The 25186-nt window shown below is 42.1% G+C and overlaps 1 protein-coding gene across 1 annotated transcript; it reads right to left on the bottom strand.

Annotated features, from left to right (window-relative positions):
* Positions 1-26: 26 nt before the first annotated feature.
* On the bottom strand, positions 27-24217 carry smarca4a (SWI/SNF related, matrix associated, actin dependent regulator of chromatin, subfamily a, member 4a). Its single transcript, XM_044100492.1, has 34 exons — positions 24056-24217; positions 21805-22068; positions 21504-21636; positions 17861-18313; positions 17077-17175; positions 16600-16855; positions 14556-14682; positions 14300-14473; positions 13305-13478; positions 13057-13224; positions 12928-12978; positions 12705-12835; positions 11474-11540; positions 11268-11380; positions 11030-11177; positions 10787-10950; positions 10630-10696; positions 10436-10546; positions 9372-9614; positions 8401-8514; positions 8182-8289; positions 7418-7504; positions 7291-7337; positions 7033-7199; positions 5923-6086; positions 4810-5037; positions 3574-3651; positions 3262-3480; positions 2918-3177; positions 2070-2175; positions 1878-1979; positions 1672-1804; positions 1448-1587; positions 27-693 (listed from the first exon to the last, which is right to left on the bottom strand). The coding sequence occupies exons 2-34, from the start codon at positions 22024-22026 to the stop codon at positions 661-663; spliced, it is 4887 nt and encodes a 1628-aa protein (XP_043956427.1). The 5' UTR covers positions 22027-22068; positions 24056-24217; the 3' UTR covers positions 27-660.
* Between the last annotated feature and the right edge of the window lie 969 nt (positions 24218-25186).

Raw genomic sequence — 25186 nt, 5'->3', positions numbered from 1 at the left:
AGATCAGGGGTAATAACGACAACCAATGAATTGAGACGTCTTTATTGTACTTTATGGAATCCAGTGACACGAGAAACGGGTCCTGTCCCCCCCAACCCGCTCTCCCCTTTACTGAATGTGACCTGAGCGGGAGGCGGCGGCGGCGGCGGGACGTACCGCGTTCCTGTCCTCGTCATTAAATTAAACACAGTGACGAAAACATCCAGGCGCATTTCCACAAACATGCATCCAAAAGGGACTTTGAAGGAATGCAGTACGCTTTGTCTGGACAAAGACGACGACAAAAAATTTATGTCACTTTGAATTCTAATTTTAAAAAAAATTAATAATAATAAAAAAAACGGAAGAATTAACAACAAAACCACAGCTGGTTTGTTTGTCCACGATCTGTCCATGATGACTCAGGCTCTGTCAAGGTTCCACTTACAGGAAAAGGGGAAAAAAAAAAAAAAAGAAGACACTACCATTCATTATTGGATATGGTTTAAATATGAAATAGATGGTTCATAGCGTTCATATTTTTTTTTAATTAATGGTGTACTTAAATGCTGACTGTGACACTAAAAATCAGCCCGTCTAGGTAAAACTAGTTCTCTCCTCTGGCCGCCTCCTTGCAGCGTCTAGTGAAATATAAAGTCAAGTGAAGCGACGGGGTTCGCTTCAATCATCCTCACTGCCACTGGCTGAACGCTCCTGCAGAGAGAAACGAGACGTTTACTGCTTTCCATACAAAACAATCTAAACAGAGATTCATGTTCTACTACAAAACAAGGTTTCTGCATTTCAACATGAGCCCAGACTTTTTCTCACTCACATTCCTACAGCTTTCAATCATACTGATTGCCCTGACCCTGTCCTTTGGAGATGGAAATATGACAACTTCCTGTACATTTACAGCAGATGTTTGAACAAGGAAGAAAGGAACAAGGGCCTAAAGAATGAAGGACAGGAAGGAAGAAAAAACGAAAAGGCAAAAGAATTTCAGAACGAAAGGCAGAAAGGAAACGAAAGGCCTAAGAGCAGAAAGAAAGAGAACAATGCAAAAAGAGTAAAAAAGACATGAGAGAGAACAAAGAGAGGCAAAAGAAAGGAATAGAGAGAAAGGCTGATATGTAAAGAAAGAAAAAGGAATAAAGAAGAAAAACAAAAAGTGAAACAGAAAGAAAGTAAGAACAAACAAAATAAAAGGTCAGAAAGAGAAACGAAACAAAAGAAAGACGATTAGAATGAATGAAGGAAAGACGATGAGGAGGGTTGAAGGATTTGAGTAAAAAGTGCAGAAAGGAATGAAAAATGGGAGAAAAGAAGTGCAGAGAGGAGGAGGAAAGAAAAAAACACTGAGGAAGGAAAAGAAGGACATTGACTCAGGGAATAGTTTCCTGTCCTCCATTTTCTTTTCCGTCTCTTATCCAGATCAGGTTAACCCGGTCTCCAGCGTCTCCCTCACCTCCTCCTGGTCGTCCTCGCTGTCGTCGTCGCTGACGACGGGTTTGGCCCGGGAGCCGCGGCCCCTCCGCCTCTGACCTTTGCCCCCTCGGTCGCCCTTGTCCTTCCGGCTCAGCTTGATCTTCACCTTCACCGATCGAGCTGACGGGGAGAAAACACGAAGACGTGAAGAAAAAAAAATCCAAATCGGTGCTTTAATCTCTGCTCACTCTCTCTCTCTCTCACATTCAGACTCGGAGCCTTCGTCCATCTCCTCCTCTTCCTCCTCGCTCTCCTCTCCCTCGCTCTCGTCGTCCTTCTCGATCTTCTGCCTCACGCTGGTGAAGACAGACTGGAGCACGATGGAGTCCTCGTAGATCTGGAAGAGTCGCCGTTGACACTTTTAAATCGGGACGGGAAAACGAGGGCGAGGGGTTGGCGACGGATCTCACCAGAGAGCCCTCCAAGTTAAAGGTCTGGGCGTTCTGACACAGCAGCATCACGTCCTTCTCCAGGTCGTTGAGGTTGCGGTACTTGTGACTGCGGATCCGCTCCTGGAGGCAGCAGGGAGGAGCGGAGAGAGTGAACGGGAGGAGGAGCAAAGAGGAGGGAAACGCGAAAGCCGTTCCGTGTTTCTTCCTCACCTTGATCTTCTTGAAGTCCACCGGTTTGCGGATCAGCTCGTAGTACTCCGGCAGCTCCTTACGAGACGGCAGCTGGATGAAGACCTCGCTCAGCTGGCGGCCATTACTGCAGGGAGGAAACCAGAGCTTCAGCCTACAGCGTGGACAACGACCGGTCTGCGTCGGTCAGGACCAACATGTCGGCTAAAAATAAAAGACAGAATGTCGGGTGGCGTAGGGTGTCGGGCCAAATAACTTGTGGACCATGTTGTAATTTACTTTCTTAATTATTGTTCTTCTAGAGAAATCTGTAGACCTGAAACCTGAATAACTGGAGATTGGAAACGGTCACAAAAATCTTGGTTTTGACTAGATCTGTCGCAATGAATTCTGTCCCAGAAGTTATCGCGATAAACGATGATATTGTCGATTTGAGACCATTTTCAGGGAATATGTTGCATACTAACACAAGAACAGATTCTCAGAGATTAATAAACTTTAAATTGCAGTGAATATTTCACACTGAAATTGGAAGCCATTTTAAATAGAAATAAACAAAACAACCGAAACAACAAATAAAATGAATCATAAAGTCTCTGTGAACAAAACTCTCCTTCAAAAAAAAAAAAAAAAAGGTCTAGCTGAGACCAAAGCACCAGACTGAAGACTTTTATCATCCAGTTTTTAGTGGAAAGAGAGAAAGAAAAAAAACACATAAATCAAGCAACTGGAAACTATTGAGCTTGTTTTAATTCTTCGTGTAACTTTTTTGCAGCAGTTCTAGTTCTGAGCTCCAAATACTTGAACGCATGAACGGTGGTAACAACCATGAGGCTTCCTCTGACCTGGTGGCGTTCCGCCGGTCTTACCCGTCTTTGTATTTGACGACGGCGTCGACGATCTTCTTCATCTTCTTGGTGAGGGACGGCGGGTTGGGGGAGAGCTTCTCCGCCGGCGGCCGGCCGCGTTTCTTGGCCTTCTTCCCGCTGTCGTCCTTGTCCCGCCCGCGGTGGCTGGAGCTGGGCGTGGCCGGACTGCCGTCGTGGTCGCGCTCTCTCTTCCGTTTCCTGGTCGTCTTTTTGTGCCGCACCTCCTCCTCTATGTCCTCCAGGTTTCCTTCTTCTATGGCCTAAAGGAGGAGGGGAGCGGCGAGTCAGAAGGTCGTCTTCAAACCCGGTCTGAAACCCCGGAGGTTTTCCCCGCTCTGTCCCACCTTGAGCCACTGCTTCTCGGTCAGCGAGTCGCTGTAGTCCACCTCTTTGCGCTGACGAGAGCCGCGGCCGAACATCTTCTCCTCCTCCTCCTCGCAGGTCAGCCTCTCCACCTCGGCGTCGTCCTTCAAGATCCAGCCTGGCATGTCGTCCTCCTCCATCAGGCGCGGCTTCCTCTTGGGGTTGCGGGCGTCCTCGCGGCGCCTGTCCAGGTCCATTCGCTGCAGACCAAGCGGGACGGATTAGAATCCAACTCCACAAATATCAGTGACTAACTCAGGAAAAAAAAAGAAAAAAAAAGAACCTAAACTTACCATGAAAAGCTCAAACTCTTCTTCACTTCTTGCAATCATCTGATTGACGGTCTCATCGTCTGGCACCTCGTCCTCCTCCTGCAAACAAAAGGATTTTTCTTTCATTTCTTGCACAGGGCTTCTGCACGTTTCACCAACTCAAACTTAAGGCTCTTTAAGACTCTTTTCTAAACCGTTACAAATGAAATGTAAGGCCTGTATCACAACAGAAAATCACGGATTTTTTACAGCAACAAGACCAAGATTTTTTGACGAAAATGCACAAAGAACCTCATGGTACAGCAACAGAAGGGAGCAGCAAACTAATAAATGTACTCTTCACGCAAAAAAATAGTTAGCTGTCTAGTTAGCAAGGGTATATTAGCAGCTAGTTAGCTGTGTTTAGCTAACTAACACAGCTTAGTTAGCTACTCAAATGTTAATCATTCGAGTAACAAATGATTTGAGTCATTTGTTACTCGAATCCAACACATGATTGACATAAAAAAAAGCTAGCTAGCAATTGACCAGCTAACTAGAAGCTAATTAATGTTAACCTCCAGCAGCTCGAGCTACAGAATGGACAGAAGATGTCTGCACACAACTCAAATGTTGTCCTGACAAAAAAGTCCAGTGAGAAAAAAAAATTGCATGCAATATATGTGTGTAAATAGGCCTTTTAGGACTAAATTTAAGACCTGTGATGAGCAAATTTAAGGCCAACTTATATTTTTTTAAGTGGATTTAAGAGATTTTAAGGCCTTGACTTTAACTACATAAATTAAAGACTTTTTAAAGCTTTAACCTTAGACTAAGCCCGTTGCAATAAGCAATTTATCCATTAATTGCTTGATAAATTAAATGTAAGCTCACATCATCTTTCCAATTAAAATATTGCTTACAGAGACATTATAATCCAGTTTATGATTTCAGTTGCATTTGGTTTTTATTTCCATTTTATTTACTGATTTTAGATATTGAAAATATCTTAAAATTTCAGAATTAAGTGTTCTTCAAAAAGTTAAACTATAATAGTCTTTGAGAGGGCAAACATTCGTTATTATGCCGTTGTTGTAACACTTGAAAATGATGTCAAAATGACAATATTATCGTTAATCGCAATACTTGCTGGGGCAATTTGTCATCTGGCAAAATTTGTTATTGTGTCAGGCCTCCTTTATATAGATACACGAACTTCAGACTTATTAAGACTTTCTAGGGATGAACAGACTCCTCGCGGAAAGACTAGTTCCTGACCTCGTCCTGCTCCTCGTGCTCCAGGATGGCCTGCAGAAAGGCTCGCCGCTCGTAGCCAGAGGATTTCTGGTCGAACATGCCGGCTTGGATGACCTTCTGGTCCACGTTCAGCTTGTACTTGGCCGCCGCCAGGATCTTTTCCTCCACACTGTTGACGGTGCAAAGGCGGAGCACGCGCACCTCGTTTTGTTGCCCGATGCGGTGCGCTCTGTCTTGAGCCTGAAGATCCTGTGACGAAAGCGCAGAGAAGAACATCGGTTCAGACACGAGAAAATCTTGAAGTCGGAATAAGAGAGATTTAAAATGGAGCATTGGATTAGCATTGCTAGCTAACAACCGATTGTGTCATCCTGGACTTGTTGCTATCAAATATCGCCTCTGCTGCCTGAATACTGAGCTGTTAGCATGTCATGAGATTGTCAGAGGCCTCTTGTACCAAAACCATCTTAGTTATTATTATTATTACAACACTAGAGCTGTGTAATTTTATCAATTCCACAATATTTCTGGATTTTCTTTCCTCAGAAAGTATCAATTTGTCATCTGCGAGTATTGATACATTAAATCCTACTTTGCGTTTTACCTCAAATCCACATGAATTAAATGACAGCTATCACATGACAGTTTTTGCTCAGTTGCACATGTACATTAAAATCACATGAAACAACCAGCTACAATTAATTAAATAATAAAATAGATAAATTACATTATCTAATATAAGTGAATAAGACAAAAAAAAACATTTTCTGCATAACCATATACACAAAGCCACACAACATTTTAACAAAGCAAATGTGTAACAAAAACAAAATTTATTACACCAGTATTACACCATCGGTCCAATTAATTCAATCAAAGTCTGTGGTTCAGACACAGAATGTCACCAAAATCATTCTGTCCCTCTAAAATCTTTCAGAAAATCTTAAAAATGTATCGAATCATATCGTTTGCTGAATACCATGATATATATCGTATTGTGAGCAGAATATTATCGTGAGATTAGTGTATCGCCACAGCCCTGTATTACAGCATCTTCTCCAGTGGTTGTTACTGCTGCAAAGCAGAATGATTGGCTTAGACCGCTTCCTGTGATTCTGCGGTCCTGTGCTTCACCTGGTGAGGGTTCCAGTCGCTGTCGAAGATGATGACGGTGTCGGCAGACTGCAGGTTCAGCCCCAGGCCTCCTGCCCTGGTGCTCAGCAAGAACACAAAGTACTCTGAGGCCGGGTCGTTGAAGGTTTTCAGCAACATGCCGCGGTCTTCTGCTTTGGTGGTTCCTTAGGGGCCAGAAATAAAAACACGTAGGAGAAAACAAAACAAAACATCCAAATTCCAACATAGGGCTGATAAAGGAACATCGTTCTGAACATTTTCAGCCATTTCTCATACTTTTTAATCACTTCAGCTTTATTCTTTTCTCTTTTTTTTTCCAATTGTGTTTTATCTAGTGATTTTTCACACTACTCCGGATAAGGATCGCAGAGAAAAGTGATTTCACGCCACATTACATTTATTTTGTTTATTATATTTTATCTGAATAGATCTAAAGATAGTTCGGTTAATTTACTAGAGTAAGTAAAGCTAAGAATAATCCCATATGCACTCATTAAAGAGTGACATATTTAGTTCAGATTTTAATTTTATTTTAAAGAGCTTTAATCCAGAAATTTTGGCCTACCGTATTTGCATACAGCATATCCAACCAATAGTAGGTGAGGGCTCCGTTTGAATGAATTAAGTAATAATAATAAAAATAAAATTAATAATAACACTATTTTGTTCAAACATAGCACAGAACATTAAAAAAAACAAAATTACTGCATTAATGTGGTGAAGCACTTCTTGGGTGTCATGGAGTCTCACCTAAGCTTTCTGCCACATTTTTTCCTTCCACTCAACTTTCTATCAATTTCAATGGCTGCAGAAAACTAACCAGCAATGACCTTTCAGTTTCCTAATAATCATATACTTTGTAACATAACCTATATTTAGTTTTAAAACAAAAATGACCTTAATTCAAATTAATAGTTAATTAATAAGTATCTGAGGAACTGAATTTTGATTTTCACTCAAATTAATGTTCAAACTGTATTGACCTATATTTAATAAATCTTTGTATTATGATTTTTTTTTTTGGGATTGAATTTCTAGAAACAAAAACAAACCTTTTGATGTCACAGGTTTATTTTTGCACATAAAGTTACTTTTTTTTTTTTTTTTTACCATCCAAACGCAGGTATTTGAAATTGCGGTAAGCGAAGTAGTCCTCCATGATGGTCATGAGCGACGTCATCTGGCAGAAAAGCAGCACTTTGTGTTTGGTGGCTCTCAGCTTGGGCAGGATGCGATCCAGCAGCTCGAACTTGCCCGAGGCACGGTACAGATCAGGGCTAACAAACAAACACATACCAATAAAAACAGTCAGTCGTCAAATATACATACACATTCATGCACGAGGAATGAGAGTTTAGCTGTAAATACCCAGTCACGATTCCTCCGGAAAAGCCGAGATGCTCGGAAAAGGACTCCTGCGGATAAAACGTGAAACTTTAGGATTCCAGAAACGTGGGTGTGTTTACAGATGGTCGCCGTTTCTGCAGCTTCATGCCTCGATGTGCTGGAACATGTAGGGGTGGTTGCAAATCTTCCTCAGCTGCATGATGGTGTTCATCAGGGTCTTCGTCCCGCCTTTACCCTGAAAACATTAGAAACACAAATGAAACCTGTAGTTTGCCAAATATCTCCTATTTTAGTTCTATTTCAACATTTTTCCCAAACACTTTTCAAGCATTTTCTAGTTAAGTTGTCAAACTTTTCCAAAACAATAAATGATCGAAATAAAAAAAACTAAAAAAAAAAACCTGTTTCAATTCACTATTGTTTGATATTAGTTATTGCTGTTATCAATAACGTCTTGTGGTAGACATCAGGAAAAAAAATACTCTATAATATAACAAAACGTTATGTTTTGAAAATGCTCTCAAGCACCTGACCGATGTGAGAACAAAATAATAATAAAATGTGGTTTAACTCAAAATAAGCTTTATTTCAAGTGAACAGATCAATATCTGATTGAGCCATTAAGATTAATAAATATTCTAATATAAACTAAAAAATGCTCAATCAGTGAGGAAAAAAACCCTCTTTATTAGGTGTATGAGAACATCTGTTTTCAACTGAAACGCTTTTACAAATTTAGGCTTTAAATTGGACTTTATTACAAAACTGTACAGTTTGAATATGAAGCACTTCCAAGAACTTTAAGCGGAACCAACTAAACAAACTAAGATTGAAGCATTTTTAAGGATTTCAAAGTACAAACCCTGTAGTTTTTTTTGTTTTGTTTTTGTTCTTACAAAACGATGGCGTTACCTTCTTGTCTTTTTCCGAGCCGTCGGTCAGCAGGACGCCTTTGGCCTGCATGTGGCGGTACAGAACTCTCTGCAGAGCCGACATGTCGCACTTGATCACGTACTCCACCTATGGCGACCGAACAGGAGAGATTAAAAAAAACAAACAAAAAACAAACACATATTAGAACATATAACTAAATAACAGGTTTTCTATGTGTTTTCATGTTTCTATGGTTACCTTCTCCGGCAGCTGGGCCTCCACCTCTTTCTTAAGCCGGCGCAGCAGGAACGGGCGGAGCACCTTGTGCAGACGTCGGATGATCAGGATGGTCTCCTCTTCGTTCAGGTCCACCTTTGTGGTCAAACGACATTTACTGGTGCTGGATTAGCTTCTTAAACTGGAACAAACTTCCAAAAGGCAGAGTTCCTTGAAATAAAAGCTAAAAGCCAAATGTTCAGAGTTTCCGTTGTTTAGTAGTAAATGGAACATCGATCAACAAATTTGATGTGTGTGTGTTTGCTTGATGACGGAATTTGGCAAAATTTATTGGAATTTATTGCTTGTTTCATAACTGGTGAAATAAGCAATAATTATTTTAGAATAATTAGAAAAATAATTTTTTACTTTTTTTGGTTTTATTATTTTATTTGTACTATTATTTGCTGCAAGATGAGCTCAAAGCGTTCAGCTACCTTACCAAATAATTGCGTTTACAAACATAATAGTGCGTTACTCAAAAGAAAAGCTGAAGGTGGAAAGAAAACGACGTCAGGAGTTCTTATACGATCGGAGAAACTCACGTTTGCAAGAATATTTTTCAGTTTCGTGGGATGAATTGCAGAACTTATAGTTTTTGTAATGACAACATTTCACCAGCACGCAGATCGGCTCTTGACTTATTTAGTTTATTAAAAAAATTTCTTGAGTTCATTTCAGGTTGTGTGTATTTAGATGTTGTGTTGATGTGAGGTCAGTTTCAAGCTGGGTGGTTTGTGAGTGTTTGATTATTTGGTCCTCACCCTGAATGGGTTAGCATTTATGTTAAATGAATGTAAAAACCATTGAATAGAGACTGAAAAACATTCAAAGTTGATGTTTCTTTATATATTTTGTAGAATAGTCGGTGAGTTTTTAAAGGGGGTCCCCAGCCTGAGGCTGATGCCGTCGGGGCGGCCATGGCGTGTCAAAGGTTGATAGACCTGACTGACCTTTTCCCCGGTCATGGCGAACGGAGCGTTGAACCACTGCTCGAAGGTGCTGCAGCTCTTGAAGATGGTGGGCAGCAGGAAGTTGAGCAGGGCCCAGAGCTCGGGCAGCTTGTTCTGCAGCGGCGTCCCCGTCAGCAGGAGGCGCCGCGGCGCCAGGTAGTGCGTGTTCAGCACCTGCGTCAGCTTGCAGTGGTGGTTCTTCATGCGGTGGCCCTCGTCCACGATCATGTACTTCCAGCGGATCTGCGGGGGAACGATGATGTCAGAGCAGAGCGGTTTGTACCCTTTAGATTTCAACCTTATGAATCTGTACAAAGTGCTGCAAGTGTGAAGATCCACATTTATTAGCTCTGGACTCAAAATCATTGTTATTATCATCACCAAAATTCTGTTTAAAGGTTTCAATTTACTATTTTTTTTTTTTTGCATGTTTGTCTTTTTTTTTAGACTTTATAGGTTGTGTTTAGGTATTAATCATCCAGTCTTCCAATAATCCAATAATTATCAGGTGACATTTTCAGATTTCCTGTCAACTTTAAACATTTTTTAACTCTAAAGCACAGCGAGCCGCTGGATGGCGGCCCTCGCGCTCCTACCAATGAGCTCAGCAGGTTTTCTGGGATTTTAAGGATTCCGTTTTTGATACCTGAATTTAAGACTATTTAAGACTCTTTGAGGACGCGGACACACTCTGATTGCTTTAGGAGGGACAGGTTAGCTAATCGCAGTCTGGTTGGTTTTCTCCAAATACTTCAGAGAACCCGATGACTAACGAACCAGAGCTACAACTGTCATATAGGTCATGTGCAAGAACGGCCTAATCAAAGTACAGACCTAGTAACCATAAAGTAGTAATTTATGTTTACAGGCGGTCTCCAACCAATCAGATTGAGCTCCGGCTACTTTACGTAGTAAAATGAACAAAACTATCAGTTTGCAGACGGGACAAACTAGTAGAGACACAAACCAGAAGACTTTCATCCAGAGCTGCTTCTACATGCTATTAGAGACTGGATACAAATACAATCCACACTTTGTAAATGCTAGAAACAGATTGCCGTTACCTTGGCTAAGATCTGCTTGTCTTTGATGATGTACTCGTACGTGGTGAGCAGCACGTTGAACTTCCCGCTTCGCAGGATGGGAACAAACGCGCGGCGAGCCTGTGGGGAGCCCTGGAAGGGACCGGAACAGGTTCAGGAAACGGAGCTCGAACCGTTCACAAGGCGGAGGAAACGGTAACCGAGCAACGCCTTACCTTGTAGGAGACTTTCACCACTGACGGGGCCCATTTGTCAAACTCGTACACCCAGTTCGATAAAGTCCTGAAACAGAAGAGATTGCTTTCTGTTGGGAAGAGTCACCTGGACAGTCGTCACCGGTGAAACGTTAAATCTGGTGGCGCCGAGGCTTACGAGAGCGGTACGATGATGAGGAAGGGCCCGTTGATGCGCTTGAGCTCCATGAGGTACGTGATGAGGGCGATGGTCTGGATGGTCTTCCCCAGGCCCATCTCGTCGGCCAGGATGCCGTTCAGGTTGTTGTTGTAAAGTGACACCAGCCACTCCAGACCTTTAATCTGACGGCCGGCACAGTCAGCCCCGCCCAACCATTTCTTTTTTAATCAGCCGCGTCGCAGTCGGCGGTAGACGCTTTACCTGGTACTGCTTGAGCATCCCGTTGACCATCAGAGAGGACTGCTTGTCCACTTTCTCGGTGACGGCGTGCGCCACGGCGTAGTACGACTGCAGGCCTCGGTTGAAGCTGGCGCTGCCGTATTCGTCGTCGACGTCCTGCTTGGCGTGCCTGGGAGAGAAAACAGCAGCTCGAGTGAAAAGCGAGTCGTCGACGCGCGGAAATGAGCCAGAGGAGGCGGAGCTAAACGTTAGCCGTTACTCTATGATGTGCTGGACGTCAACTTCCGAAACGTCTTCGCTGTCGGGGTCTGGAATCTTCTTCTTCTCCTCAGTTGGAGCTGTCGTGGGCTGAGGCTGGTCCTCTGCGTCGTCCTGGCAACAAGTTTTGTTTTGTTGCTTTTTTAAACAGTGAGCGCCAGAAGCGAACCCCTTTTACCGTTTTATATGGAGGCAAATGGTACGTACCTCATCTTCCTCCTCTTCGTCTTCTGAACCGCTGTCCTCGCTGTCTGAACGCGGCGCCACTTCGTAGCTGCAGGGAAAGCGCAACGTTCCGTTATTGAAGTGACCGCAACAGCAAACTGATCTGATAAGAACCGATGAGTCGATCAATCAGCCAATATTTCCTCAGCTGGTCACTGGATATGTCCAAACTGAAAACCCGTTGGCCAGTTTTGGAGCTTGACCCACCAAACATTTGTTTTGTAGACAGATTACAATAAACTGATAAACAACAACAGATTCAAAAGTATTTATCAGAAATGCGCCAAACCAATTCCGATTTTCTTCTATACCTTTTATTCTAACGTTTGCCGTCATTTTCAGAATGCATTCAGGTGAGGCCGGTTTGTCAGATTATAGGGACCTTTTGAAAATGACCTAAAAGCAGGTACTCATTCGTGTTTTATTACAACTACAATTTGAATGTTAATTTGAACATTTAAAAAAATTGGTGCTTTTTTTATTTAATATTCCAATTTTAAATGTGTTTTTGTTGCCTGCGAGAGGAAAATCATCATAATTAGCAGGAAAAAAAAGCTGTCAAGCATCTGTCTGTGTGTAATTAATCTATGTAATGTTTCACTGAGTAATAAAGTTTTCATCGATATCTTACTATTGATTTATGTATTATGTATGGTACCGTAGATATGAATTAATAAGTAAGTCACGCCTCAAATAGTTCTGGGAATCGGTCTTGGAAGGGACAAACCTGATTACTGCATGTCTGTTTGTTTCTTTACTTTAACAAGCGTTTGCATTTATGAAATTATATTTTGAGCTTTTGCCAAAACTGCAATCTCATTTTTAAAAAGTTAAAACAAGTATTTTTAGATTAGCATTACTTGGCTGGTTTGCGATGAATTAATGAATATGAAAAATCTTGAGGAAATTTTTCCGTCGGTGACTCGCTGGTCATGGGAAAAAAACCCAAGAAAATCAAGGAAAAAAATCTGCGGTTTCCTTGGAAACCTAAAATATCCCCTTTTTTTTTTTTTACAATCAGAAAGCCCACATTTTGGTCACTTTCCATAGTTGGAGATGGTCATAATCCTGTACTTATTTTATCTTCCAGTGTGTTTATATATGAGGAAATATTGTGTCATACACCTTGAAAAGAAAACTGAAATGAGGCATGATCACAAAAAGTTTGCCTCTTTTTTTTTTTTTTAGAAAGCAAGCGCGCCATGATAATTACCCAGGGTTCATTTCCAACCAGGCTTCCAACTGGCCAGCCTTGGGTGCATCGACGCCTGTCAGGATCTTCCCGCTGTCCACGTGGATGACCTTCACTGGCAGGTCGCTCATCTGACTGGTTTCGTCTAGAGGCTAGTAGCAGAGGGAAGAAGAATCAAAACGCTGGGCTGGTAATGGAGACGGTGGCCCATTGGGAACAAACAAAGGTTTTCCTCTAAGCTCACCTCTCCATCAGGCCCCATAGCAGGCGCACCGCCTTCATTGGCGTCTGGCTTCTTAAAACAAACACAGAATAATTGTGAGAAACAATACCACAACCTCAAAGGTCAGACATTGCCAGAGGCGACATTAACCTTCTTTTTCTTCTTCTTTTTCTTCTCCTTGAGAGCTTGTGCCGCCTTGTGGGCGCGCACCAACTCCGTGAGGTTGGCCACGTACTCGTCGGTCTGCTGCAGCAGGTAGGCCAGGCGTTTGTCCTTCTTCTGGTCGATGAGCTTCCGGTAGCCCTCCTCATCCTCAGCCTGGGGGAATGTTCAGAGTGAGCTCAACTCGGACTTTTCGGACCATCAGGTGTTTGGTAAAAAAAAAAAAAAAGTCTCACCATCAGCCTCCGCATTCTCTCCTTTTCGATGCGCTCGTTCTCCTTCTTCTGCTCACGCTCGGTGTTGGCGTGATAGGTAGTCACAGCCTTGGTGGCCTTCTGGATCTTGGCTGTGATGGAGCGGTGGTATTCTTTAAAGTCCTTGGCATGCTGGAGGATGCTGTTGAGGTATTCCTGTCAGGAGAAAGACACAAACCAATCCTATGGTTCAGAAAGATTCACCATGACCGCCATCAGACTTAAAATCCCTGAGATTTCATATGTTTTTGATGGTTGGAAAGCCAGATACATAGCTAGTATTGTAGCCATATACTTAGCTAGTATGTTAACCCGATAGCTAGCTAGCCAGATAGTTAGCTAGTATCCTAACCAGATAAATACATAGACAGCATGCTAGCCAGATGGATAGATAGTCAGATATATAGCTAACCAAATAGACCGCTAACCGGAAAGACAATTAGCTACCCAGCCAGACAGCTAGGTAGATAGCTATGTCGAAAGATATATAGCTAGATTTCCAGATAGACAAACATATAGCTAGCTAGCTACTTAACCAGATAGACAGCTAGCTAACTGACCAGATAGATAAATAAGTAGTCAGAAGGTATCCAGATAAACAGCGACTATGCTATCTGGACAAATGGCTAACCAGATAGTCTGCTAGCTAGGCAAGAAGATAGCTAGCCAGCTAGATCGATATATATAACTAGCTAGCTAGCTGGTACATAGATTAGATAGATGAGACAGATCAGATGAATAGATAACTCGACTGATCGATGCCAGAAATTCCATTCTGTTCTTTTCCCACAGTTGTCTAGAACTTGACTTTAAACTCTGCCATTTGTCCAGACTCCATATAAAGCCCAAAACTCTTTAAATGGTTTTTCATTTTTCTGTCTTTAGTCAACCTCACATCCAACTTCTTTGTAGCTTCTTCTTGTAGCTGCATATAAACCTGCAGCAGCTCTGGCATTAATTGATGACAGCTTCTCTACCTGGTGTTTCTGGCGACGTTTTCGCTCTTGTTCGATCTTCTGCTGTTTCTCCAGCTTCTCTGTGATCCGGGCCTCTCGTAGAGACTGACGCTTGCTGCGCTTGTAGGCTTTGGCGTTCAGGGCGGTTTCCAAGGCCGTGTCCCGACGCATGCAAGCCACCACCTCTTGACGCAGCTGTAGGCAAAAAAATTAAATTAAATTAAACAACTTGCTAGAAACAAATCATGATGATAAAGCCGGTATTGTAACGGTGTACCTGTCTCTGGAACGTAAGCAGCCTCAGAGCCTTGAGCTCGATGGTGGCCTTTGTCCTCAGATCACCGGCAAGCGAGCCAGGCAGATGCTCCAGCTCCTGGATGCGGTGAACAATACGAGCTTGTAGCCTGAAACCAAGAAGAACCAGCTAATTTTTTTCCATTTTCGGTACAACAATAAAGGCCCAAACTTTCTGTTGCATTATAAAAGTCTCTAAACTTGAGACTTTTAGAACCCTCCATGATTTGGACATTTGGACAGTAATCGTGGACGATCCCTACATTTACTAAACTTTATTTTGTCTCTTAGAAGTGTACTTCCTGTTCTTTCTTCAGTTTTTGACTCAAGCACAACTTTATTCACAAAACTTCTGCCTAAATCTGTTCGAACAAAATTACATTTTAAATTCAAGCAAAGCTTAAAGAACCTTTAAATTTGACATGTTGGTTCTGGAACATCAGCAAAGAGCTTTTTGAGTGTTTCTCTGCTTTGTTCTGTGGTGAATTCTGTTCTGTGTGTCATTCCTAGAAAATAACCTCCAGTCATACAACCAGTGATGGCATAGTTACTTTGAAAAAGTAACTATAATCGGACTACTGATTACTCCTTGAAAAAGTAACTTAGTTATATTACTGACTACTTGACTTGAGAGTAACTAAATTACATTAAAAGTAACTTTTTAGTTACTTTCAGCAGCTGTTAACAACAACGCTCCACCTCCTGTGAAAATCACATTGATCTTTGTCAATACTTAATTGTAATTTATTTTATAATGGTAACATCAACAATGTGTCTCCACTGATAAGGCTGAACTGAAGAGGAGACTGTGGAAAAAAACAGTACAAAAAAAAATAAAAAACGTGAGTAATTTGTGTGGTCCACTGTTGTCTGGAAAACTCTAAGAAGGATTTTAAAGCCCCCCTCCCCCGCCCAGCCTCCAGGTTCTGCGTTACGGCCCTGCGTTTGGTGTCACAGCGCACAGAGCTCCTCCTGCAGCTCCACAGCTAAGATAGCTGCACAGATTTGCGACATTTATCTTAATATTAATAATTATAATGGCGTTAAGTTGCCATTATAATTATTGGCAACGGACACGTTCATTCGTGGCTGTTTTCACGTTTATTGCGCTGTTCATATTGGTCTCGATGTTTCTAGTTTTCTGAAGCGCAACGCGAAGCTCGACGTCATTCAGAGGTAACATATTAACTTGACATTAACAAAGACACAGCGGGACGAATCATCAGGGAAATGATGGACAGGGAGAGACTGACTAAAACTACCTTCATGACGGACAAATTCTGGGATTTATTATGAGTCTCTGCTTATTCCAAAGCCCAAATGAGCAACTTCACGTTCAAAAACGAGCCCAAAAAGGTGCAACCCGCCACTCATTAAATTTGCAAGCGACTTTAAAAAAAAAAAAAGCCCAAAGCTGTTTGTAATAATATGACTTGGCGACAGAAACTCAAAATGGTTCCAGTTTTTCCACCAACAAAATGCGCATCTCCCTCCATTGTTTACATTTCTGTCACATAGAGACGTCGGTCACTCGACAAGACGAGTAGAGGAAATACGATTAAATAACAAAAGAAGATAGTAACGCACAGTAATGCAAAAATGATTTTGATAAGTAGCCTAACTGTAGTCTGACTACTGGATTTGAAATAGCAACGCGTTAGATTACTCGTTACTGAAAAAAGTGGTCCGACGTCAGTAACGCGTTACAAACTAACGCGTTACTGACATCACTGCCTACAACATAACTAGCAATCCAATGCAGAAGGTGTAACTGTGTAGTCTGTTTGCTTGGAGACGATCCAGTTCACTCCTAATAGAAATAAACAATGATAGCAGAATGCTTGGGGAAAAGAAAGTGAAAAAACCATAAGAGTTGTGGTATTTCACCGGCGGCCGGAGCCTCCCACATATCCTGCACCTCTCATGTCTCTTCACAATCCCAGACAAAGAGTCGAGCTCAACAGGCCACAGCCATGAGGACGACATGGAGTTGTGCTGCTCCATATCGGCCCCTCCGCCCTCCTCACCTGTACTCTCTCTCCTGGAGGATCTCCACCGGGTCCAGCCCGTGGGGCTTCTGGATAGGGGTGATGCGGTTCTGCTTCTGGTGCAGCATCATGGGAGGGAGCTGCGCAGGTTGCCCCGGCGACTGCGTCTGCGGGGGCATCACCGGGGAGGCAGCTGGAGGCACGGAGGGCGGGGCGGGTGAGGGTCTGCCGGTGGGCTGGGGGGGAATCAACTTCTGGGGAGGATTGGATGGGGCAGCGGCGTTCACCATTGGTCCTGGAAAGGAAGAATTCATTTTTATTTTAGCACATGAAATGAATCGTGATGCATTTTGTCCAGTTTCACGCCAGTTTCTTTTCTTAAATCTTCGCTTTTAATTATTTTTTTCTAACTGAATGTAGATCCCTGAGAAGCATCGACCTGTTTTGTCACAGAAATGCAGAGGAATAAGAAAATAATAAAAAGGTTCAAACACTTGGAGTTAAGAGTGGGTTTACCTTCAGGCCATGATTTGGGTGGTCCGTTGGCAGGCTGGCCTTGCATAGCAGGAGGAACTCCTGCGGGTCCGGGTGGCGCCATGTTGGGACCTACCATCCCTAAAATAAGAAAAAAAAATACAATATTTACCTTCATTTTGATAGATAATCAGTAAGGATGCACCGATCCACTTTTTTTCACTTTCGATACCGATACCAATAACTGCGCTTTAGCATTGGCCGATACCAACCTGAAACAGAAAATCAGCAGAATTTACCTAAAACATTTCTTTTTTTTTTTTTTTTTTTATAAACACTCACATAAATGCACTGAGTTACAAATGTATTTGCTAACTCTCCACCAGTATGTCACATTTAAATACACCAAAACCTTCAAAAGCTTGGCCAAATATATAAAACAACTTTCATTTGTGCGGTCAGTGCAGTTAGGAGTAGATAACCAGTGTAAAGTAAATACTCCGGTATTTACTTTAACAAAAACAAGTGGAACAAACCTTTCAAATGATTCAGAAAGTGCAATGGGGAATTTATTCATGAGGGAATAAAGCATAATGTGGTTCAGACCACAAAGCATAGAATTAGACCGAATAGATCTGCCCTTTTGGATTTGACACTTTGCTACCAATACCTAATCATAGAATTATTTTCAATATCAGGACTGATACAGATATTGATATCAGATCGGTGCGCCTCCAACAATACATCTTAAAAACAACCATTTGGGTTCAAAGTTTCCCTGTTACTAAATAAATACCATATCTTGTGTTGGTCTTCGTTTGCTCACCATGAGGTCTGTTGTAGTTGGTCTGAGCTGGTCCCGGTCCTGGTCCCGGTCCTGGTCCCGCAGGTGGGCCACCCCCAGGCCCGGCAGAGGGCGGCATGTTGGGCATGGGGGGCGGCTGCTGCTGCTGCATCCCAGGCATGGGCCTCTTGCCCTGCACGGCCAGCTGCAGGTGCTCTGGGATCGGGTGATTGCGCGCCAGCATCTTATAAGCCATAATTTGGGCCCTGAGTTGGTGCAGCTGGTTCTGGTTGAAAGGGGTGGATCCGCCGGCGGCGCCCGGTCCGACCCCCGGCCCCGGCGGCCCACTGGGACCCGGGGGCCCGGCCCGGTTGGGTTGGCCCATGCTCTGAGCGGGGTCCCCGCTGCCCTCCATGGGACCGGCTCCGGAGGGGGGACCGTTGGCCGGGACGGGGCTGGGTGCGTGCTCCGAGCCGCCCAACGGAGAGGGGTATCCTAGCAACAGGGACAAGGCGGGAGAAAGACTTGAATGAAATGTCACAGAAAAAAAAAAAAAAAAGAGGAACTTTTGCTTTAGAATTTATCTGAGTTACAAAAACATTTAGTTTCTCCTTTGGGACAAATAAAATATTTTTGAAAAAGAACAAGATAACTCTAATCAGGTCCAAACTTTAAAACATTTAAAACTCTAAACTGTTAAATCTTGTTTCTTTCCTCTTCAGTGTGGAAGTCCAAAAGACAAAATACCATCACACTGAAAATATATTGAGTTCGTTCACATTTCATCATATCACAGCCACAAATTTCAACGTCACTTATTGGGATTTTATGTTTCGGATCATCACATTGTAAATTATCATTGCGAAACCATTAAACATTAGTGGGCGGACTCTATTAAACTTTTTAATTGAGTTAATTGCAGGGTCCCTAATTAATCACATTTCAATTGAAAACCATATAGACAAAATAAGCAACATTCTCAATTGAAAGACTATTTTTGCTGATAAATTATTGGATAAATAGACAAACGAGCTCAACAACAAAGATAATTCTCATGTATCATTTAGGTTATTCATCCATCAGATTGGTGCTTCCAGGTGTTCAAACCCCTGACCATTCATGGAACTTCTTTAGAAATGTGGACTGTGGATGTTGACATTACCATTGGTGATGTTTTGTGCTGCAGCTACATGTTTAGCACTGAGATGCCACTTTAGCTGAGACTAACTCCTTTTGACACGACTTGAACACAATGATGGTCTTTTTCAGCGTCCAATCAAATCAGTTTTCGAAGTAGAAAAGAACCTCCAGTGAGCGAAGAAAAGCAGCTTTGTCGTCCATCGCTGTTAGCGAATGTCGCTGGTGCGTCAGATATACGCAAGAACCAGAAACGCGGGAATGTAAAGACCTGACCGGAAGCTTTGAATCGACACAACAATGAACATAACACAATTCTAAATGCTCAATAGTTTAAAATATTAAAAACTATAAAAGAAAACACATTAAAAAAAAATACAAAAATGAAATAGAAACAATGCTAAATGGAATTTTGGTAGCTTATGGCAACAGGAACAAAACTTGTTTTATAACGCTTAGCTTTTCAGATTTTTCCGAGAAGTTTGCTAGATTGCTTCCACAATTATCACAGAAAATGTCAATAAAACACATGAAGGGTTTTACTGAGATAAACTGTGAATACTGTAGCAGGGCACTGTAGATGCATCTGTGATTGTTGTTTCCTGAAAGCTAACTCCCATAAAACACTCCACCTCTCTGCCAAATCCACACCAGCAGAGGAGGAGAAACAGGTCGGATGAGTTCACACACACACACACACTCTAAAGCACCTGTTTCTCCTTGATACAGGCTGGCAGGATGAAGAGCAGATATTGTTTCATACTCCCTCCGATGTAAAAATCAAACCACACAATGATCTAAACTAGAAATGTGCGGGGGGCAACTGTGATTGTGTTTACTTACACCCACACACACACATATAAAAACATATTAGGAGTGTAGCGATACAATAATCTCACAATACACTACACTATATTCTGATCACGATATGATATGAATCACAATACTTGGCAAACAATACAATTCGATACGATTCAATGCACTTTTATGATTTTCTGAAAGATTTTAGAAGGACAGAGAGATTTTAGTGACATTTTGTGTTCCATAGACTTAGAGTTAATTAACTGAAGACTGATTAAAAGCACCAACTACACAACACCTGACTCTGATTGGACAGAGACTTAGAGTCTACAGCTGGACAAAATGAATCAAAGACGCAGTGAGAAAATGAGTTTCTGTCATTTGATTCATGTGGATTTGACATAAAAGTCAAAGTTTCAACAGTGATCCAGGAGCTGAGTGGGGAGATTATCAGCCTCTGAAATGATTGCACTTATGTATTTTCTTTTGGACATACTGTGGCTGCATTCTGGAGTAAAAAAAAAAGTCTTTTAGACTCTAGGAAAAAGTCTTTTCTACCTGGGCTCCCGGAGTTAGCCGTGGCTGTAAGCTGCTTACTACTAGCTGCTGGGGGAGTCTTCCTGCTACGCCGTCACAAACCAGAGATGTTAAAAAGACGGCATAAGCCTATGGACCCCTACGGTTTATCGTATCGATACATCGATGCCGACTTAATCATAATCAGATATACAGATGTATATCTGATCATCTGCATGTTGTAGGAAATTTCATAAGGAAATTTCGCACATGTGGGCAAAAAGACAATTCTTCTACATGTCATCCATAGCCGCGATGCTGTTAACTCGGTCAAACTTGGACATGTAGATATTATTAATTTCGTGCTTTGCTCCACAGCAAAGAGAAAGACTGTTAAAGTACAACTCAAAACCACTTCCTTCTCGCTCTCTGCATTGGCCGGGCTACACACAGATTTGTTGCCATAGCAACTGACAACACCCCTAAAAAAGCACTGAAATATTTCCCACACAAAGAGCAGAACACTCAGTCCGTTGCAGTAGTATGGTTTTAGGCTTAATGTTTATTTTAATAAGTGATTGCTGTACTATAAACTATAAATACATCGCTGCACGTTACTGTATGCCCATCTCGCTGTTACTGTCTCTTACTCTGCAGTTATGGAGTCTCAACGTCTGGGATCATGAGCGCCCCCTGCCATGAGGCAAGAGAACTGCCTGCCTCACCTCGAATCTGTTCTCTGCCGTTTCTGATCGTTACTCAGCGCACAAAACACGTTACACACACAGTTGGTGACAAAAAACACTGTGGATTATATACATAAGCTAAATTATGGAAAATCAGTTCATATAGTAAATGTTTTTTAGCCATTTTATTGATGATGTTCAGACAGGAGGAACATGCTCCTATAGAATAGGAGCCAGTGCATTTAGTGAGAGGTTGCGCAATACCAGGTGATGCTCAGCTCACTGCTGCCTCACCTGCTGCGCTTCCGAGGATTTGAATGGGAAAATTCAGCGATTATGAAGAAAAAATAATCAGAATTGGTTAAGCTAAATAAAAAATAAATACCTTATAATACAAAACACAGGGTGAAAACAGCAATATAAATTATTTTACCATCATATTTTTCCATTATGACAGGTGAGGCTCTGCCTCACATGCCTCCCCTCACCGCACGTCACTGATAAATATACAGCTAATGAGAAACTACTAGATGGAGAGCAGTTACCCTGGGAATGTTGGTCCATTGGGCTGGGGGGCGGTCCCATACCGCTGTGTCCACCAGGCCTCATGCCCATACCCTTCATTTGACCATAGCGAGGGTCATCAGGCATCCCCTTATCGTGCATGGGGTCCATTGGCTGTTCCAGATATTTATAAAGACGGAAATTATCAACTGAGAATTTGAATATTTATCACATGCATATGTTTAACATTATTAATGACAGAGAAGTGTGCTTTAAAAAACACTAGGAAAAGAAAAAACTATTGTTGTTTTGTTTTTTAAAAAAAGAAGAAATCATTTATACTTTGTGCATCTGGTGCATGTTGTCCTGAGGATATCCTGAGGGTCCCTGTGGGGGGTGAGGGTGGCCGGAGCCGGGCGGCCCCGGGCTGGGCCCCATCATGCTGTGGGCCGAGCCCGGCGAGGGCCCGGGGCTGGGGCCCATCATGCCTCCTGGAGATGGTCCCGGGCCCGGGGAGGGACCGGGCCGCGGCGTCCCTCCCATCGGTGGGTCGGGGGTCGACATCTCTCAAGAGGAGCTGGAAACGCACAGCGGAAATTTGTACCCCTAGAGAAGAAGATAAGATTAGAGTGACTAAAAACCAAAAAGGTTTATCGAGATTATTAATATAGTGGAGCATAAAAATAACAGCACTACGGCATCCATTTTGTCTCTTATTATGTATTTTCTGGGCACATGCTGCCATTTTAAGGATAATCAAGTAGCAGTTAGTGTAAAAATGCTATATATCAAATATGACTTGAAATAAATTTGACTTTGTAATTTGACACTTTCAATTGGGCCTCTGTCTCTTTACGAAGCTCCTATTCTTTATGAAACTCCATCTTCAGAAAGTCATCGCAGCATCAAACCTCTATTAACCCTTTAACAACGTTTTTAATCAGCATTTCACTGAGAAGTAGCTCCTATAATGAGCTCTGCAGATATGCAGTTCCTCCAGGTGTTTGCTAATTGCGTTTGGCTAGTCTGAAGGAGCTCAGTCCACTCTGGTGTTTTGCACAGGTGAATGTTTATCACTGGGTGATTCAAGGATTTCTCAAACATGCATGAAACGCTTAAGGAAACACTCCAGGTATGTTTTTCATGAGGAAATAACAATATACGTTATACAAAAGCATGTTATAAAGCTAAAAAAGGTCAATTTTACATGACACTGTCCCGTGAAGACACAAAAAGTTTCTTCAAAATTCTAACATTCTCTGTTGATTTATAGCCATTTTTGAAGAATAAACTGAAAATTTCTCTCTGAATTTATGGTAGGTATTTCTGCAGGTTCTCAATACAAAGATTGGAGGGAGGGAAACAGACAGGTGTATAAACTGGCAGGTCTAAAGATGGATTTTTTTAATCATACAAATAGGGAATAAAATCTGGAAATGGCTCTATTTCCCCACCATACTTCTTCACACCTAGAATTTTTTTTTTTGTCGGTCAAAAAAATAAAAATCCATCTTCACAGGAACCCTGTTACCAACAGGCTGATTCTTTCCTACTCAAAGTTTCTCCAGATATGAATTTTAGAATACTTTGTGTTAAATAAGTATTTTTTACAGCGCACTCCTAAAGAATAATCCACACATCTTTAACACTTAGCTTTAGATTTATCATAAACATAAAATGAGATGGTTCATGTTTTTAATGGGGTCGTGTCAGTTTCTAAACGTCTCCATAACTGTAAACTTGACAAGTGGACAGTTGCTAGGGCAACGTAGCTGAATCTACAAGTTCAGGGTTAAAGGAAATATGATAGAAGTTATTTAAATGTCCCTTTGTGCAACATAACAATAGGCGAACAAACTAAGGGGCCATTTTTTATTCAAATAAGCTACAAACTGACGAGTTTTAGAAATAAAGTCAAGAAACATGCCCCCCCTCTGTTGTTGCTGTGTTTACATGGACGAGTCGGTGCCTGTTTTCACCCATTTAAACTGTTTCAGACATTGCTTATGTTAGCTAGGCCCAGCCGGCTTTCACAGATAAGGTTACTATGACACTATTTAAACCCTTTGTCTGAACCTCAGCATTGACTAAATGTTCAACCAGCTTATTTATACCAACGGTACACATAGTTCAGTCAAAAATAAGTGTTTAAATATCACAGAAGCTACAAAAACACCGCCCGACTCAGAGCAATTTAATAAAAAACTCTGAAGCAACACATTAGAAGCTGCTAACATGCTAGCGAGCTAGTTCGGCTAGCCTTCCCCGGCCATGCTGTGCCAGGCCAAAAAAGTAAGAAAAACGACGTTTTTTTTGGTAATATATTTGATGAGATAAGGCGACGCGTGAAAAGTTGGAGCATCACTCATTGTGGAAGCTGATTGATCCAACGCGCCTCCCGTACTCTTGGCTCACCGCTCCGTTCTTCTCCTAAACCAATTTTCATTCATTGCACTCTGCCGCGCCACTGTAATGTCGGTCAGGCTTTTTCTCTCTAGAAAACCCCGCACTAAAGCTAAAGTATACCCAAACAAAAGCACTAAAACATAGCTAAAAGTGTCCTCATACAGACAGAAAGACTTAAAGTACTTACACGAGAGTTTGAATGTTGATATTTGGGTTCTGACCGGAGGCAGCGCCTTTTGGTTTTCCCCCTAACCAGAAACAAAGAGCGACCTACCCGGTTGGTTTTTTTCCTACAACCCCCCCCCTCCCGTCTCAGTCTTTCTGAGCGTTGCTGTACGACTCAACAGCGCCCCCTGCCGCGCATGCCAGGCCCTGCGTTTACGTGCCCGAAAGAACCAGAAGCCCGTGCTGGTGCGGGAGGGGGGGGATTACACATTAATAGGATTTAACCTCACACATTTCTTTAAAACACTAGTTTAGGGGTGTGCTGTGGTGGCGTAGGGGATAGCGCAACCCACATTTGGAGGCCCTGAGTTCTCGACGCGGCCGTCAGTCGGGTTTGATTCCCGGACCCGACTGACATTTGCCGCATGTCTTCCCCCCTCTCCTGTCAGCCTACTGTCATATAAGGGACACTAGACCCCCTGGAGGGGAACAAAATTTAAAACACTAGTTTACTGTGTAATAAACTAATTCGAGCAGCGCTGGAAATTAAAACAAAGGGCCTTTTAGTTTACTTTAACGAAATGAAATCTCTTACCATAACTCGGTTGATAATAATAAACATTATAATAGCTTTTTTCTATTGGCTAAATCAGTCTTCAAATTATTATTTTCCTTTTTAATGTTTGAAGGAAGTTATATTTACACCAACTTTCACTGTGACTACTATTCCAAGGAACAGAACCCCCAACTATTACCTTTTTCTAGACTGAATTCAATAAAGGCTAGATTTGTGGATACCTGTAGCTCCTCTAGAGCTACCATGTTCGAAACAAATGGTTACACTGAATTTAATTTTATGTATATCGGAGTTAAAGAAAAAAAAAAAGGCTAAAAATAACATTGTTTTCTAATAAAACACATTAAATTTCGTTGTAACAAAACAGAAATGTGTCAGTGCTATTTTTCCAAGTCGCTGCATTTGCTGTTGAAGAATCAGGATTCTTGTTGTCGAACCGAAAGTCATTTGCTGCAGCTTGGTAAACACATTATCATGTACACGTGACCTGGAAGACTAAAGATGTTGAGGTCAAGCCAGTGTAAGACTTACGCTGCCATGCTGACTATATAAAGGATTCCGTAGCAGGGAAAAGAC

The sequence above is a fragment of the Gambusia affinis genome, linkage group LG19 (assembly GCF_019740435.1).
Source record: "Gambusia affinis linkage group LG19, SWU_Gaff_1.0, whole genome shotgun sequence".
Classification (NCBI taxonomy): Eukaryota; Metazoa; Chordata; class Actinopteri; order Cyprinodontiformes; family Poeciliidae; genus Gambusia; species Gambusia affinis.
Note: the sequence above shows the minus strand (reverse complement) of the source record. Positions and strands in the feature narration are given on the sequence as shown.